We start from the raw sequence: 18,261 nt of genomic DNA, 5'->3' as shown, positions 1-18,261 counted from the left end.
TATATTGTTTAAGAAATTTTAACGCGCTCCTCAAAATAAACCGCAAAATTTGGTGATTAATTTTTTGTTGCTGCTTTTGTTGTATATTTTATTTTTCCAATATATTCCTGTGTGCATTTATATTTATAACATATTACTAATAAAATCTAACAAATAAAATATATACATACAAAATATTCAAGACTTTTCAAATGAGTTTCAAGATTCCCAACATAATCATGTCCTTGAGTGAGTGATTACTGTGAGTAATTATTGAGAATTGTTCCATTTACATTTTACATTTCCCTTCACAACATCACCTCTCATGAAGCGCCCCAATACTTCATGGCAGCTCAAAAACATTGTTAAAAAGAAAAAAGAAAAAGAATCAAGAAAATGCTATTACTTTATTTAAACATGACAAGAGAAAACACAAGCAGCATGGCCCATATCCTTCTCTTTTTTGTGGCCTTTGGCTGCATTCATCATTTTGTTTTCCTTCTCTCCTTAATTTATTGCTCTTCCCCACTCATATTTTGTATTATTTTTCTACCAATTTTTGTACAATAAGAGAATCATTAATAAATAAAATTCAACCAATCTCTAAACTCACAAGAAACCTCTTCAAGTCAACTTATCAACTTAAAATTAAGTGATCATTTTTTTTTCTTTTTTGCTGCTATGGAAACGAAGTAATGACTTCAATAACATTCAGGTGTTAGGAAGTGGTCTCTCTTTTGATCCCTGCAATAGTCATAGACCAAATGATGGCTTTGAAGCCATCTCATTGCCCAATATTGTTGCCGGCTTAGCCCACCGGAGTGAAACGGAGAGACGGAGACCGGGCGGCACCAAGCTGGCGCATAGGCTGTGCAACCACATGCTTTGAAATCGGTATATCTTGCAACAAATGGCTGGTATCTATAATCAGCTTTGTACTTTCCATCTTCAGTAGCCCAAGATGAGGCATCCCATATTGAACCATATACCCACATTGGCCTTAGGGGAAATGTTGCTGCACTCTTCCTAGGATACCTCCTTATGGGTACATCATCAACCAAGAATCTGCAGTAGCGTTAACATCATTAAATTAATTAAATTCAGCCGCATCTTTTTATATTATAAAAATTTGTTGCTGCACTTTTTATATTATTTATCAATATCAGATAATTTGTCCTTTTTTTGGTATTTATTGAAGGATTGTACATTGCTATTGATAAGTCATGGTCATATGCATTAACCATTGAAGCCAAAAAATTAAAGCAGCCATAATACTGTTCAGCCAAAGAAAAAGAAACAACCCTTAAAAGAAAAATCTAAGCAAAATGATGTTATTCAAGCATTATTTATCCTTTTTATTTTCCTTTTTGTTTGATGTCTTAAGGCCAAGGATAGCAAGCATTACTTGTTATGACTTTAAAAGCTAATAAGGTTCACTACCATCTGGAAGTATGTTCTATTTCTTTATAGGTCCAAAAAAGAAAAATAGTTTTATTTTTTTAATAAGATTTACAAAACACAAAAATTATTTTTTACACTTAGAATGATGGAAGAATTAATAATTGAAGTTAAAGTTTTGACATAAATTTTAAATCATAAAAATTTTGTATTGAAATTTAAAGTAAAAAATTTTGGTTAAAACCGTCTTACCGTTTATTTTGACTTTTAGGAATTCTTTGATCAACACATAATTTTATCTCTTTTATCTTAGAATACTGTTCTCAAAATAGACAGCTACATAATTACATGGTAGTTTGAGTTATATTTTATCCATTTTAAAATTAAAGATATAACTTACATGAGCTCTTTAGGACTCCATAGAATAGCATAATGGTGAAAATCTTTTGTGGGATCAAACCATAAATGAAATTTCATCTCTCTCCCAATAATTTTCCCATCACCACTTCCTCTAATGTAAACATTAGTCTGTAAAGTATAAGGCTTCCCGAATGTTGTTCCAAGAAACTCAATGTCAACTTCATCATGCCGACCTGGATGAGCTTCATTGTTGGATAGCTATAAAGTAAAATGAAACCAATATTAATTTTAGCTCATAAATCACATTTTTATTTTAAGAAATTATGTTATCAGAAAAGAAAAGAATAGAAAAATGTTTAAAAATTAATTAGCTAGTTCATGTTCTCACATAAAATGCTGTTATGACTCCAGCAGTGTAACCATGTTGAAGTTTAATGGATGCTCCAAAATAGCCAGACCTGAAAGGCTTCACTGATTTGAACCCACTTCCTGTTGTCAGGAATCAATCAGAAGCCCCGGTATTTCAGCATTAACAAAAGGAAAAAAAAAAGGGATAAATGTGTAAATAGAAACCTGAGGAACTATCAAGCCAGATTGTTAATGCATTTTGTTCATCTCTTTGATGCTGAGGACCCCAGAGATTTCTGAATCCTTTGTAGAAACTCATAGAGCTGAACTTGGAACTTGGCCAGTAGGCAGGTGAAGGTGGCCAATAAGCAAAGCTTGAAGGGAAAATGAGGCTGCTGAGAATAAGTAATAGGAAGAGAGCCATGTTGAAAAAAAAAATAGAAAATGTATTGAGAAGAAGAATGATTGAGTGATTATAAATGCAGGGTGAGAGCAGAGGGCAATATGCCTATGGAGGAAATAAGAGTATGGCAGTACAGTTGTTATTAATAAGAAGATTAGTGGGTCCCTTTTCAAAAGGGTAAAGAAGAAGGATGCAAAGTAACTAATCTCAAAAGTCTATGTAAAACTGATTGTAATTAGAGATACATTCAATCGTTAGAGTAACAGATCATAGAGAATGGTTAAATAGTATCCAGTCCCTTCATTCTTTTCTGGAACCAAAGTTCTTGGTCTCATCTGTCAAGTTTTTTTTTATTTTTGACCTACAATTTATGATAAATTATGTGTCGCATATGAGTATTTGAGGTCAAAAAACAAATATTTGAGGGTATAATTTAAAATTTAAAATTTTCTTTTAATCAAAGAATTGATTCGGCAGTATGCCTGAAAACCACTGTATTGTAGACACATCCTATGGCATAAGGCCACGTAATAAGTAGATGGGCAATTCAGTATAACTACTTCCATTCTCTAAATTTATGAGCAAAACCTGTTAACTTTGCAAGTTGAATGATATGTAAAATGGGTAGATGGGTGTCAATTATATATATTTTCTATGCATTATTGGTTTGTTAGGACTGTGACTTCTTTCCTCATTGAAAGCTACATGCAAATCTGTCGTGAGTCTTTAAAGCTTCATTATTTAATTACCCTAGATTGTAGCTTTTTTTTTTTGTTTTGGGGGGGGGGGGGGGGGGGGGGGGGGGGTTTTGGGGTTGTATGAAAGGTTTTTACCTTTTGATTTTTTTTCCCCTTTTCGTGTTTGGTGGACAATTTCGAGGAGGATCAAAGTGGTCAGATTCTGATAGAGTAAATTCTATAAGAAATTTTACAATACATTAGAGGCATTATATTAGTTATATTATAAATAGATATTGTTATAATATGTATACATTTATTTTGAAAAATTATTATACACATGTTATAGATATGTTAATTAGTTATATTACATTTGATGTATAGAATTCCTCCAATTCTATCAATAAAAAAAAATTAGAAATGAGTGTATTTGATATCTAAGCTTATCGGGTAAAATGGGCCATCAAGAAATCTCATTTGGGGCACTAGTGTTTGATTTTATTACTAAGTCTATGTTCATCAAAATGAATACCAGTTGTCCTAAACATGATATGTTTTTATGTTTAAGTATGTGATTAGAGTTTTTTCAATACCATATAATGCCTATTCATTTGATTGATTATGACACCATTTTGGGCATAAAATAAATAATAATAATTCACAAAAGAAATTGCTTAATCATTTACACCATTTATTAGGCGAAAAGTTAATTAATTGGGAGTCTTGGTGCGCTATTAGTCTTGTGACATGCCTGTATTTTCTATGACAAATTGACTTATTAGATTCTATCAAAGTTAATACGAATTTTTGACTAAATAAAAAGAAATTTAGAAAAAAGTTCTAATCACTCAAATTCTTATATTCTAAAAACTTTAAATCCCAAATACTGACAATAGAGCTAGTGGTGATATAATGATATTAATCACTATCTTAAATCTCACATGGGCTAAAAATATAAATATTTTCTGTTCTAAAATCTCATAAAATAAAATAAAATAAGTAAATAAAAGAAAAATCTAGATACTCTTTGACTATAGTAAGTTAAAGTTGTAGTCAAATGATATAGAGATAAATAATTTAGGATTAGAGTTAAAAAAAAGAGTATTTAGTTATAGGGGTAAATTATTACACTTTTAAAGTTATAGGGCCAAAATTGAAAAATTAGTATTTTCAATGTTGAAATTTATAAATTTACTAAATAGATTTATAAAATTTTTAGGCCTACGCCCATATAGCCGTAATAAAAATAATTTCAAAATGAAATAAGCTCAAGAATAAAATTATTTCGCAGCTTGAATTAATATAAAAATATAGCATTACTATTTTTACTCAATAAATCATTCTATTATATCTAACTAATAAAATTTGTAATATATATTTATCATAACCCAAGGCCTTCCATATTACTGGCTAAATTAATTACTAAAATTAGGGTAAAAGTTCGTTTAGTCCCTATATTATGAGGTTAGTACCCGTTTAGTCCTTATATTTTTAAAAATATATAACTCACAACGTCCCTGTCGTTAAACTATTAACACCCTTACGGTTACTTTTTGTTTCTTTTGACTTGCTTATACAATACTACCCTCTTACAACAATGTTTCTTTTTTTGGACATTAATAAAAAAATAAATTAACAATTTAACCCAAAAAATAAAATAAACACAAAAAGAATATATATTAATTTTTGTGGAAGCTCACGTATGTCCAAAACAATTAATATTCTGTAACAAAAATTAAATTACCAATTTTTGGATATCAATAAAAAATTAATATATTATTTCCTCAATAGAGTATTTCACAAAAATTGATGTTAATTCTTTTTATTTCCATTTTATATTGTTTGGGTGAAAATGGTAATTTAATTTTTTTATTAATGTCAAAAAATTATTGTAAAGGGGTAATATTGTAAAAGCAAGTCAAAAGAAACAAAAAGTAACCATAAGGGTGTCAATAGTTTAACGATATGGATGTTTTGAGGTATTTTTTAAAATATAAGGATTTAATGGGTACTAACCTTATAATATAGGGATTAAACGAGTTTTTACCTCTAAAATTATTTATTTATTAAGTAATTAATTTTTTTATTAAAGTTTAGAAAATAATACTATCCATCTTTTTTTGTTTTAAAATAATGATAAAATTTCTAATTAATCGTTACAAGTTGCAATTATTTTATGATTTATTTATTTATGTTTTAAATAAGTAAAAATATCTGAGTAGTATACAATTTTTTTTTGAACTGATTAAGCATCAGGTTACTGTATTACACAGAGATATATACAACTGCTATGACAGCAAGTCATTACACTGATATTTACAATCAGATATATACATGGGACTTATATTATTACATTTTTATTCTATGAAGTACATGCCCATCCAAATACCCCTCACAAAGGAGGAATGTCTCTACTCCACTCGCATTTCTCCCTTATTACACTGATATTTACAATCAGATATATACACGGGACTTATATTATTATATTTTTATTCTATGAAGTACATGCCCATCCAAATACCCCTCACGGAGGAGGGATGTCTCTACTCTACTCGCATTTCGTAAGGGAGAAAGACGTTATAAGAAGTCTCTACACAATTATGTTTAATTGAGGGAGGCTGAGTCCGTGGGGACTCTAACCATTGCCGTCATAGTTATGCTTAACTTTGAGGGCAATGGTTCACCACTGTGCTACAAGCCCAAGTGACGAGTAGTATACAATTAAAAACACTTGTATAAATTTTTTTTCAACTGCTATAGTATTACATGATTGATTGTGTGAATGACTTATAATATTTTATCAATTTGATAATTCATCGAAATAAATAATAACCTTTTTATTTAATTATAAAAATTTAATAGATTATTGAGGAGCTTAGGTTAAGATGGATGGTATAGCTTGAACTTTAGAGTTAAGACATTCAAGTTTAATTAGACCATTCTGACAGGTTGAATATCAAAAGATCAAATTGACAACAATTCCTATGTTCGACGATGGAAAAATAAATAAATAAATAACTGACATCGATTTCCACCTATCTAAGGGACTCAATTTTTCTGCAAATATGTGGAAGAGATAGCGGAATATGGACAAAATTATAAAATAAAGCACTGCTATTGTGTCGGCCGAAGAGAGAGAGCATACCTGAGGTGGCATTGGAAATATTGGGCGGCCCATTTACCCGACAAATTTAGGAGGTTTTTGGTACGATTTTATTATTCATATTATGAATTCTTTGCTAAATTCGAGGCCAAGTTTTGATGCTATTGTTAAGTGTTGAGCCTTTCACGCTTACCCAAATAGGGGAAATTTCTCTACCCTTCCAATTTATAATCAATATATTATTACTTAAAAATTGATACTAAGCCCAATGATCTGGTCCAATCCATAAGATATGTATTTTGTAATAAATTGAAACCATTAGATCGTGGTTTAGAAGTATAGATACACCAAATTGAAATTCAAATCGCGTTAAACCTTTTACTAAACCCACTCCAAGGACCTTAGTCCGTAAGAAAAAGCCTTGTAAAACAAACTAGCGTATAACCAATCATTCATAAATAATAATAATAATAATAATAATAATAATAATAAGAATATTTAGTTTAAAATATTAAATCTTGAATCATATACATATAGTGCTGATGCACATGCATCAACTATTTATTTGTTTTGAATTGAAAATCAAGAGTTAATAGATAATTATTGGCTAAAAAGACTCACATTGACAAGTACATATTACAATTGAATGCACATGGTTGACAATGTGAAAGGCATGTGGATGATAAGAACCATCAAGGGAATACCATTAAGGTTTCAAGTGATCATTTACACATTCATTGAGACCCAATTACAAGAGGTAGAGCCAAAAACATGCAAGTTGTTTTAAATGGATTAATTAAGAAAATGTGGACTGAAAATGCAATTCAAGATGCAAGACATGATGAATTGGGCTTGGAGAGAAGATAAGGTATCGTGGCATTATTCAAGTTGTTGGACATCTAAATAAATAATTTGGGTCAAATACAGAAAGGGTAAATTCGGAATAAATCTGGTATTGATTGAGCCAGAATTAATGTGCAAGCTATATACTATTGGAAAGATAATTAAGCTAACTTTTCAATGCAATTTACAGAGCTGGATTTGGAGTTCTCTAGAAGGTGTTATGACTAATTTATTACAGCTTGTTCAGCCTTGGGAATTCCAACCACTCCTTTGTTTATTCAACTTCATTTATTTGTTTTGTTTCAAGTTTTTCAATGTGTAAGTCTACCATCAATGGTGGGCTAGCATTAAGTTTTTCAATGACTAGCACTGATTATGGTAGACTAACATTAAATTTATTAATTACTGGCATTAATAGTGGTGAAGACTTTTAAAACATCCTTTGACAAACCTATGCTTGGAGCGTTGTTCCAATGTTTCTATTTGTATTTTTAGGATCTTGGGTTTCTATTAGTCTATTTAAACTCAGTAACATTGTTATGTAAGACAATTAGAGATTAATGTTATTTGAATTTGAAAGATTATTCTTTCTTTGGTTTTGAGAACTACACTTATCAAGAATTTGCATTCTTGTAGCATTCCAAATATAGACTTATTACTCACCTTCTCATCTACATCTTGAGTGTGGCGTCAATTGTTGGGGAAAAATTAGGTTTTTAAATTTTTATAAAACCTTTTTAAGATCGTTCTCATATAATATATAAGAATTTGTAATCTATAAATCGTACCTTGAAAATCCGATTTAGATTTTTCCGCTGAAGTGATTTAGGCTCCCAGATCACGATCCGTCACCACCACGCCTGTTAAATCACGATCCGCCACCACCACGCTTGTTAGATCACGAACTGTCACCAATGATCTTCCAGGTTATGACTCAGGTTTGATCTGCACTTGACGTGTGAGCGCCTTTATCAATACCAAAGCAACTAGCACGAGAAAATTTTTCTCTCAACAATAGAGAGAAAAATCTTTTTCTCTGATCTGTATAAAGTGGCTGCTCTCATTTTTCTTTAGAGAAAATAAGCCTTTTATATCTCCCTTTAGTGAAAATCCTAGGCTCTAAATAATCAAAAAACAAAACTCACGTTACTTGCTTTTTCTATAGGGGACCCACCTTGTAAAATAACATAAGGCCCCTTACACATAAGCTAATTAAATGGAGCCTCCCACTAAATGATATATTTAGGCTTTTGACCCAAATAACTAGTTATCTTGCTTATTAATCCAGTAGTGGTGTAGTCCATTAAATGAGCTAACCCAGGGATCATTTGAGAACATACAATAATGGCTACAATAATTAAGCCTGTAATTAAACTAGTCCAATTATTTAATTCCAAATCTACTCCACTAAAAGATTGGAACTGACTTCCATAATTATATGCTCAAATAATAATTCGTCCCAAGCCACATTGATTTCTTTACTGCACAATCCTTTGTACCACATCGTTAATTAAATTGATATTTCAACTGTCCAATCAATTTAATAACATCTTATTTCTTGATACTTACTGGTTTTCTCTAATGATCATTTTCAACATACTAAATATGTTGACACACTCTGGTCAGAGAATTCTATGATCAAGTGCCGAAAACCTATCAAGAGATGTGTTGTACAAATTCTATATTGTTAATCTATAACTCCAATACTCATAAATGCTCCCACCAAGATACCGGGTAATCTAAACTACAAGTATGTGTCATGCCCATTGGTAACTCAAATTGAATAACAATTACAATTATGAAATCATAATTAACTCAAAATTAAGATTACATTAAAATCAATGCCTATGGGATTTAATAAGTCTGACAGTTATTACAAAGTTAATTAAATCTCATATGTGATCCTGTTGAATGTAGTCGTACTACATCAATAAATTCATACATGATTAAGACAAACCATTCAATAAATTTATTACAGTCGATACCTAAATAAAGTGCTCAACTGTATTTATCAACTGTGAACTAAATTTATTTAATCATAAGATAACTTGTATTTATGTCTTCTGTGAATCCACATGGTGATCACATAAATACATATACTATGATTAAATAGACTTTAATAAAAATATTAATGCAATTAAGATATTTGAATAAAATACCTCATTAATTTAGTTAATCAAAAAAATGTTTATTATAATTAAAGAAACACATATGCTTTTAAAGAGCATATTTTCCTAACATCAATATCATTCTCTACACCTCTGGTTCATGTTTTCTTAAGCATTGGGTCAAGATTTTGTTTGTCTTAAATATATTTAGAACTTTATTGAGAAGTTGAAACTTCAAATTAAGCATGCATTGATGCGTATTATATAAGTATGCACTGTAATTAATGTGAAGCATGCATTGATATTTAAAGTAAAAGCATGCATTATAATTAATGTGAAGCGTGCATTGATATTTAATGTAAAAGCACATTAGAATTAGGAAAATTCTATGATGCCGTAATTAAAAATACGGCATCAATGCCGTAATTATTATGAACCATTAGATTAAATCAACGGTTTACAATAATTATAAAATAATAAAAAAATTTAATTAAATTACATCTAACCGGTTATAAGCCGGTTAAGTACTTTTTAAAAATACAAATTTACCGGTATAACTTTAAAGGAAAAAAAGACGATTTACGTTTTAAAGAAATAAAAAAATATAAAGGGAAAACTCGTTCACGTTGAAATCCCTAATTAACGAATTCCAAAAGAAACCCACTGCCGCATTAACTTCCGTTCAGGTGCACCAGGGATACGTCTGCAGATTGCAGCCATTGAGTTGATTTTCTGTCTTGTTCGAATTGTTGAGTCTCTGCCGTCATTGCCTCTATCTTGGTTTGGCCGTCGTCCCTGTGCAAGGTAAGTTTAATCCTCTGTCTCGCTCAAATTACTAAGCAATTTCGTTTTCTTTCATGGTCATAATTTGTTCACGAAATTGAATCTAAGAATTAAGAAGTTACTGCAAAGTGTTTGGGTTTGCATAGTTTTCTTTCATGGTCATAATTTCTGCATTTGGTCACGGAGTTAAGTTCCTGTGCAAAGTTTTGGGTTTGCTAGCTAACACGATTTTGTTTTCCTCCAATACTCTTTTCCTGCCAATCATTGCTTTGGAAGTTGCTTGAAGCGAAAACAGAGGCGAAAAAGAAGCAAAAAAGAAATATGGATAAATTAAATTAAGAAATATAGAGCATGCACTAGACTTTGATATGATTTTTTCCTGTTATTACAAGTAATATGGATAAATTAGATTAATTGATTTATTTTGCTGGTAATATGGTTGCTTTAATACAGTAATATGTTCTGTTCTGAAAACACATATTGTTGAATTATGTAATGTTCATTTGGTTCGTATCTTATAAGAATCTTAGCTGGACACTTATGAAATTGATGAAAGAAATTAGATGTAGCTGCTTGAGTTCACTACGGGCTAAGCATGGGGAAGGAAAGAGGGAAGAAGTTTCCCAGTTGTAGTTTTAGTGCAATGGTCCCTCTCTTAGATATATATGTGTATATATAAATGGCAATTGAAACTGAAATTGTTGGTGATTTTTTTTTGTGGTTTCTGTTTGTTTTATATGTCACTTCGAGGAGAAGATTTGTTGCAGCGGGTTGTAATTTGTTTTCACAGTTTGTGATGATCAGGTAGTTAGAGATATTTCATTTATTGTTCATCAATTATTATCGTTACTTAGGACACCAAATTAATTCATACTCTCCTATACGAATATCATTCAATCTGAGGTCATAAGAAAGATTCAATTCATATTGGAGTGCCGGTCTAATTTCATGAAACATTATTTTTTTTCTATGTATCTTATTTTAGTTTCAATCTAACTATTATTCCACTGTAATATATAGGTCAATTAATAAATCTATCTTGTTATCCATTAGAATGTTATTTTTTTTTAGCCTAAATATATATGTTTAGGATGATTTTTGAATATGGGTGAATGATAAGAGCTAAAGGAACTCCCTGCACATATTTTATTGCCTTGTGTGTGAGCACTATATAACTTGCATCAAGATGCCCTCCTATAAAAGCACACTGACGGAAAAACTTCTGAGCATCAGCATATACTAATTCCTTCATTCGATATATTTGACTTAAGCTCCGAGTGTGGGTGAATGATATACAGTGCTATATGAGTTATGCTAACTGTTGTGACCTTGATTTTGTATTATTGTGTGCATTGATTTTGGTTTATAAACAAATGTGTGGTGGATCATGGATGGATGTATGGATGGGGATAATAAATAAATGAAAATATACATCAGACACAAGTAGATAAATTAAGGGTAAGGGATCAAAATTCTGAAACTGGAAGTGGGTTTTTGTCTCAAATATAATTGACGTGACAGAGAATTATGTGAAGTTGTAGAAAAATTTTGGGTTTGATATGCTTTTGTTTATGTCCAAATTTTCTACTGTATTTGGGATGATTTGCTGCTGTTTTTGGTTAAATTTTTCTTGTATTTTGGGCTTCATTTGCTGTTGTTTTTAGGTTAAATTTTTTGCTATTTCTGGGTAAATTGGCTGCCATTTTTTAGTTTATTTTTCAACTGTTTTTAGATAAATTTACTGCTGTTTTTGGGTTATATTTTTTGCTATTTCCAGGTAATTTTTTATGGTGTTTTGGGCTTCATTTACTGCTAGTTCTGGGCTAAATATTTTTCTGTTTCTGGATAAATATACTGTTGTTTTTCTAGATAAATTTTCTATTATTTTTGGATAAATTTTCTGCTGTATTTGAGATGATTTGCTGCTGTTTTTGGTTAAATTTTTATGGTATTTTGGGCTTCATTTGCTGCTGTTTTTAGCTTAAAATTTCTGCTATTTTTGGATAAATTGGCTGCTATATTTCAATTTATTTTTCTGTTGTTTTTAGATAAATTTACTGCTGTTTCCAGGTAAGTATTTTTGGTGTTTTGGGCTTCATTTGGTGTTGTTTTTAGGTTAAATATTTTGCTATTTCTGGGTAAATATACTGTGTTTTTGGATAAATTTACTGCTGTATTTGGGATGATTGGCAGCCATTTTTGGTTAATTTTTCTGGTGTTTTGGGCTTCATTTGCTACTGTTATTATGTTAAAGTTTTTGCTATTTTTGGATAAATTAGCTGCTGTTTTTCAGTTAAATTGTCTGCTGTTTTTGGATAAATTTACTGCTGTTTTTAGGTTAAATTTTTTGCTGTGTTCAGGTAAATTTTTCTAGTGTATTGGGCTTCATTTGCTGCTGTTTTTAGGTTAAATTTTCTGTTGCTTTTGGGTAAATTTACTGCTGGTTGACAGTTGAATTTTTCCTATTTCTGGATAAATTTATTGCTATTTTTGTGTTAAATTTTTTGTTGTTGCTGGGTAAATTTGTTGTTGTTTGGATAAATTTACGACTGTTTTTGGTCTAAATTTTTTGCTGTTTTTGTGTAAAATTTACTACTGTTTTTTAGTTGTTGTTTTTGGATAAATTTATTGCTGTTTTTGGGTTAAATGTTCTGTTGTTTTACAGGATCCAAAACTTGTGATATTTGACATTTCTTTTTGTGCCTAAATCTTCATGTACAGGTTTTTGTAAACTCGAAAATGGCTGAAAATGTAGATGAGGGTAACGAGAATGATTTCAAGGAGAATGATAATGTGAGCCTTGAAAATGAAATTTTAAGAAGAAATCGACCTTTTATTGAGTATTTGTAAGTCTTCTTACATTAAATATTATATTTTTTTACGGTTGGTAAATTTATGAATATTTAGTAAAGCCAATCACAATAATGTTAATGTGCACTGATTATATATATATATTTCAAAATATTTATAATTGACTGCAGCAAGCAAGAAGCAAAAATATTACGGGAACAAGGAAAAAAGTGGTGAGTGTAGGTGCGATAAATTAATTTCCATTAAATTTGGGATGTGTTACAAGCAATAACTGATTGTCATTTTTTTTAAACTTTTTAGGATAGAATTAAATTAGGGAAATGTTTCAAAAATTTGAGTGAAGAAGAGAAGGCTAAATTTAGAATGGTTGGTAGTGATATAGCACGAAATAAAGACAAAGAAGATGATTTTGTGAAGGGAACTCAGAAAGCCATGGAAACTAGATGTGCTCCAGATCGTTTTGCAAAATTGGTAGCAAAATTGTCCAAAAAAAAAAAAATTGTTGTGGAGTTGGGATTTGAAAGTCTTCTGCACATAAAATGTGGTTGACTGAAACGAGATTTATGTTCATGGTTGGTTCAAAATTTTGATCCATTTACTTCATGTATTTTTTTGCATGGTAAGAGTATCAACGTGCATTGATTTTTTACATTTTTATGTGCTATGAATAATAGAAAGCCTATATCTATTGTGACCGATGGAGATAGAGCGATGCGTAAAGCAATTAAAAAGGTAGTTCCTGAAGCTCGGCATCAACTGTGTATTTGACATCTTCAAAGAAATGCACAATCTAATGTACATAGAATGCCTGAATTTGTTACAAGGTTTAAGGATTTTCTGTTGGGAAATTACAGACCCGAAGAATTTGAGCAATTGTGGCAGAACATGGTGGAAAAGCTTGGTCTTCAAAATAATGATTGGGTTAAGAAGATATACTCAAAACAAGAGAGATGGGCAGAAGCATTCTTACGGGGTCATTTCTTTGGTGGCATGCGCACAACACAACGTTGTGAGGGTATGAATGCATATATGAATAGATTTCTTCAAAGAAAGTTGAAGTTGCATGAATTTGTTCGTCAAATTGATCAAGCCTTAAGACGTACAAGGAATAACAATTTAGGACATAATTTTAAAACTAAGCATTCTATTCCAATGATTAGTACTCATCTTCCAAGCTTGGAGAGGCATGCTGCAGGGGTTTACACTTAAAAGTTACTTTACAAGGTTCGTAAACAGATTTACTAAGAAGGCCAGTTTATATTGTTGAGCAATGTCACTCTTCTAGATATTCAATTGTACACATTAACTAGGCATTTAGAAGCCAAAAAGAAGTGGACTGTGGTTTATTATCTAAAAGAACAACATTTTGAGTGCTCCTGTAAGAAGTTCGAATCTACTAGAATACCATGCCCTCACTTATTTTGTGTGATGAAATATATACATAGTGAGATACACGCTTCATTGATTAACAAAAGATGGACTATGGATGTGAAAGTTTACAAACAATCTCTAATGCCATTGGAAAGTCAATCTAAGGATGTTCTTAACAATTTTCGGTATGGGTCATTAAATGCCGAATTCAATGAAATTAGTTTTTATGCCTCAAAATTTGATGCTGCCTATTGGAAATTAAAAAGTCATCTTGCTCAATTGAAGAGTGAGATAAAGGAGTTGAGAACGTGTGACAACGGAGATACAGATAGACCATGCAGTGCAGAAAAGAAAGCAAGAATTGTAAAAGATCTTCTAGTTGTGAAGACAAAGGGTGCACCCAGTATGAAATTTAACAAAGGTGTTAACACAAGAAAATGTGGATATTGCAAACAAGATGGACATATTGCACGGAAATGCCCAAGTAAGAACGACCATGTTACAAGTGTGGACAACTTCGCTGGACCATTAAATAGCTTCACAAAATTTATTTGGTATGGGAAAATAGGTCATTATTTCTATAATTTTTTTTTAGTCCAAATAATTGTGTTGTATTAATAATTTTGTTCAAATTTTCTGCAGATTATATCCTAAGGAGGCTGCCTCTCTTGCGTTAATGCACACAAAATTATCCTAAAACAATCTGCATATGCCTGAGGGTGTGGATTTGGACAAGCTATTTGCATTTTAAGAAAACACAATTTTGACCAAGTATTTTTTAGACTATAGTTATGGCCATGTGATGTAGTCTTATATTTTAATGTATTTTTGGTTATAATAATGATGAATATTACACCTCTCATGAACCTATTACTTTCTCCTACTTTGATAACAATGAAATATGACAAGAACCTCAAACAATGTAATATTCATGAAATTTTAAGCTTACAGTAAAAGGGCCTAACAATGATATTCTAAATCTTAACACATCAATCTTATTTCCTAAGAAATTGCTACGTGCATCGATTAGGTATCCTAGGACGTTTATACATAACTAATAAACTAGTAAACCATACCACAGTTGCAATGTAATATTCTTTCTTACCTTGCTGATTAGAAACTTCAGCGGCCAAATGCCAACTACATCAACTTCTGCTTCCCCATAACTGAGTGAAATTCTTGTAGTTCCTGAATCCAAAATACAAGTAAGAGAAATCAGTGCAGATGTTTATTTATCTTGAAATTCCTTTGAAACTGAGGCCCAAAGAGAAGCTAGAATAAATAGTCATGCAGGTTTTCTATTTTAGGAAAAAAAAGAAAATTCTTTTTGTAGTATACTTATTAAGCAAGATAACATAAACCATGAATTACAAAAGCTGCCAACAATTAGAATAGGCGACCAAATGGAATTAAAAATACGGGCACACTGTGTACAAAAATTCTGCAGGATACAAGGCCAGTTATTATAGAGAGGAAGTTTAAAAAATATTAACAATTTATCACACAAAATTAATAGAAAATATAACAAGCCAGATGTAGAAATGGCTTTCAACATACCATAGAGAGAAGCAAAGGCCAAACTACTAACTCTTAACAAAAGAGGAAATATCATGGATGTTAAATACTAACAATATACAAGTGAATCAAATGATGTTACGTCTTCAAACTGACTGGAAATACCAACCTCACTAGAAGAAATTTAAAAATAGCAGATTCAGAAGGTGAGAATTTGTGCATAGGAAAAAGAGAAAGAAGAGTTTCCTTGATACTTGAACTGCCTGTTCAAAAGCACAAGAAACCCCCAGCAGTTCCTGAACTTGTTTAATTGCATAGGGTACAACACGCTTGGTGTTGTGTCCGGACTGATCCAAATAATATATGCTGAGCAAATCCGAGGGTCACCTATCCATTAAAGAGAAGGAATAATCTATCACATTGAAATTGCTGACACCATGTAAAAATAAACAGTCAAGAAATAAAAGAATACATTTTCATTATCTTTATCTTAATTCCAATTCACAGTAAGATCTAATTATCCAATCTTCCTCATATGTCAGGTTAAGATCTAATTATCCAATCTTCCTCATATGTCAGGTTTGTCATCTTGTATGAGTCAAACTTACATATATGAATAATAGCATAATTTAAGCCATGTAAAGTTGAACAATCTGGAGATTAAAAAAATTATAAATAAATGAATACAAAGTTCATGTTAATAGCAGAATAACAGTCAGCACTTCATGTTATATCATTAAACTTTCAATAGAAAGATAGAACAATAACTGACTGTGGTCATGGTGTTGGGAAATTGTTAGTGAAGTAACAAAATTAATAATTACAAAACCAGCTCATAATCACCTCTGTCAAACATTTGGCAAAATAAATAGAATGAACCCAGCTGGAAGTATCTGGCATTCCCTAGTCAACTGAGCCATTAGAAACTTCAGAATCCACAACCTATGTGATAAGCATATGAATTTACGTATTCATAGGATAATCCCAATCTATATACGAGAGATAAGCAATATTACTTCAAAATAGTCCTCATCAAGAGGTATATCGTCACTGGTGACAAAATATGAATAATTGTATGCAGCACCAGCAGCAAAGTTCATGTTAATAGCAGAACAAGCAACAACCTGATTAGATAGAAACACTTTCATGGCAGTGAGTAAACAAATGAGGTTGGGTTGAAGCAAGAGTTGTTTATAAAAGGACTTTGGATACTGTGTTACCAAAAGCTATTAATGAGGTTATGATAGCTTTAAAAGCTCAAATAGGGCAGCTGTAGAACAGTCTATGCTGTGACTGTCCTCATTCAACAAATTAGCTGAGAAAGCTGAGTTACCAGGAAGGTTCAATGGTTAAAGATGTGACTTTGCATGGGTGCTAAAACCAAGATTTATTGAGCTTGAAAATCTGTCTCTATCACCTAAGCTCTTCTATAACAAAATAAATTAAGACTAGAGATCGATCTTAATCAGTTAAAGATGATTTGCACAGCTGCAGAATCATTTAAGATACACTGTAACCATTTTTACTAATAGTAAAGGAAGTGTCTATCCAAAAGCACATAGAAGAGAAGCATGGCATTGATATGCAATATAAAGCTCCACCCCATCTTACCTTATAATACTACGGAAACATAATAATTGCCAAAAGCGATTGAACCGCACAGCAGATTAGTTACACCCGTTAGTTTATCTTATACAACAACATCAATATCTGTCATAACTCTCACCAATATTCATTCTTTTCACAAATACAATCACCAAAAATCACCCAGCCCAGCAGTTGCAAGTCCTTTGCTAAGATCAATCATTAATCAGATATAAACTTTTAAGAAAATATAAAACATGAATGACAATGACAACTTACCAGTCTCCTCATCAAGCCTGGACGGCGGGCCCTGGCACCACAAGGCAGTCCCTCACTGCATCTTATAACAGGTATTCTGCTCAATCACAAGCTTGCCACTAAAATCCCCTTTCATCCAGCTTAGAAGCCACATGATCAGTATCACAAGCAACTGAAACAGGTAGTGTTCGACAATTTGCTCAATCACAAGCAACTGAAATAGGTAGTGTTTGAGGCGTCCGAGGTGCAGGTTTAATGGATTCTAGTTCCCTAGTCATTAGGGAACTGACCGTTCCAGTGGTGCCAACTTTGATGGATCCCTCACTGCTCTTGATAGTTTCTAGTGTATGAACCATGTTTCTCCACAAGTTTCAATCAGAAGTCTAAGAAGAGATTTTCCAAAAGATGAAGTTCTTTGCCCTCAAAGCTCGCTTGGAGAAAGATTGTAGATGAAAGGAATTAAAATCCTGCAAAGCAATAACACCACCCAATGCATGTAGATTTGAGTTGTGTTTTCTGGTTGAAATGTAGCTCATATTCTTAACATTAAAGTTATTTTTTTCCCTAAAAAATGATACAGTTACACTGGCAAAGTATAAAGCTGCATATTGAAAGAAAAGCCAGAGAATTCCCAGTTGATTTTCCATAAGCATGTATTCTAACTAACACATCTTAAGTATATAGTAAGAAAGTGCAAGACCTACATTAAGGCAAAAAAAG

At 31.5% G+C, this 18,261-nt stretch overlaps 1 protein-coding gene across 1 annotated transcript; it reads right to left on the bottom strand.

The window, feature by feature from the left end:
• Window positions 1-381: 381 nt before the first annotated feature.
• LOC102628697 (probable xyloglucan endotransglucosylase/hydrolase protein 32) lies at window positions 382-2,559 on the bottom strand. Its single transcript, XM_006491596.3, has 4 exons — window positions 2,311-2,559; window positions 2,126-2,226; window positions 1,778-1,995; window positions 382-1,044 (listed from the first exon to the last, which is right to left on the bottom strand). Exons 1-4 carry the CDS (start codon window positions 2,507-2,509, stop codon window positions 681-683), a joined length of 882 nt encoding a protein of 293 aa, XP_006491659.1. The 5' UTR covers window positions 2,510-2,559; the 3' UTR covers window positions 382-680.
• Window positions 2,560-18,261: the final 15,702 nt, after the last annotated feature.

This window comes from Citrus sinensis, chromosome 6 (assembly GCF_022201045.2).
Source record: "Citrus sinensis cultivar Valencia sweet orange chromosome 6, DVS_A1.0, whole genome shotgun sequence".
NCBI classification, from domain to species: domain Eukaryota; kingdom Viridiplantae; phylum Streptophyta; class Magnoliopsida; order Sapindales; family Rutaceae; genus Citrus; species Citrus sinensis.
The sequence above is the reverse complement of the archived record's forward strand: the minus strand, read 5'-3'. Positions and strand labels throughout refer to the sequence as shown.

Excerpts from the sequence above, each read along its gene's own strand:
- LOC102628697 (XM_006491596.3), bottom strand. The coding sequence starts at position 2,509 with ATGGCTCTCTTCCTATTACTTATTCTCAGCAGCCTCATTTTCCCTTCA. Across the intron at positions 2,227-2,310 it reads CTGGCTTGATAGTTCCTCAG|GAAGTGGGTTCAAATCAGTG; the intron begins GTTTCTATTTAC and ends TCCTGACAACAG. Across the intron at positions 1,996-2,125 it reads GAGTCATAACAGCATTTTAT|CTATCCAACAATGAAGCTCA; the intron begins GTGAGAACATGA and ends TTTACTTTATAG.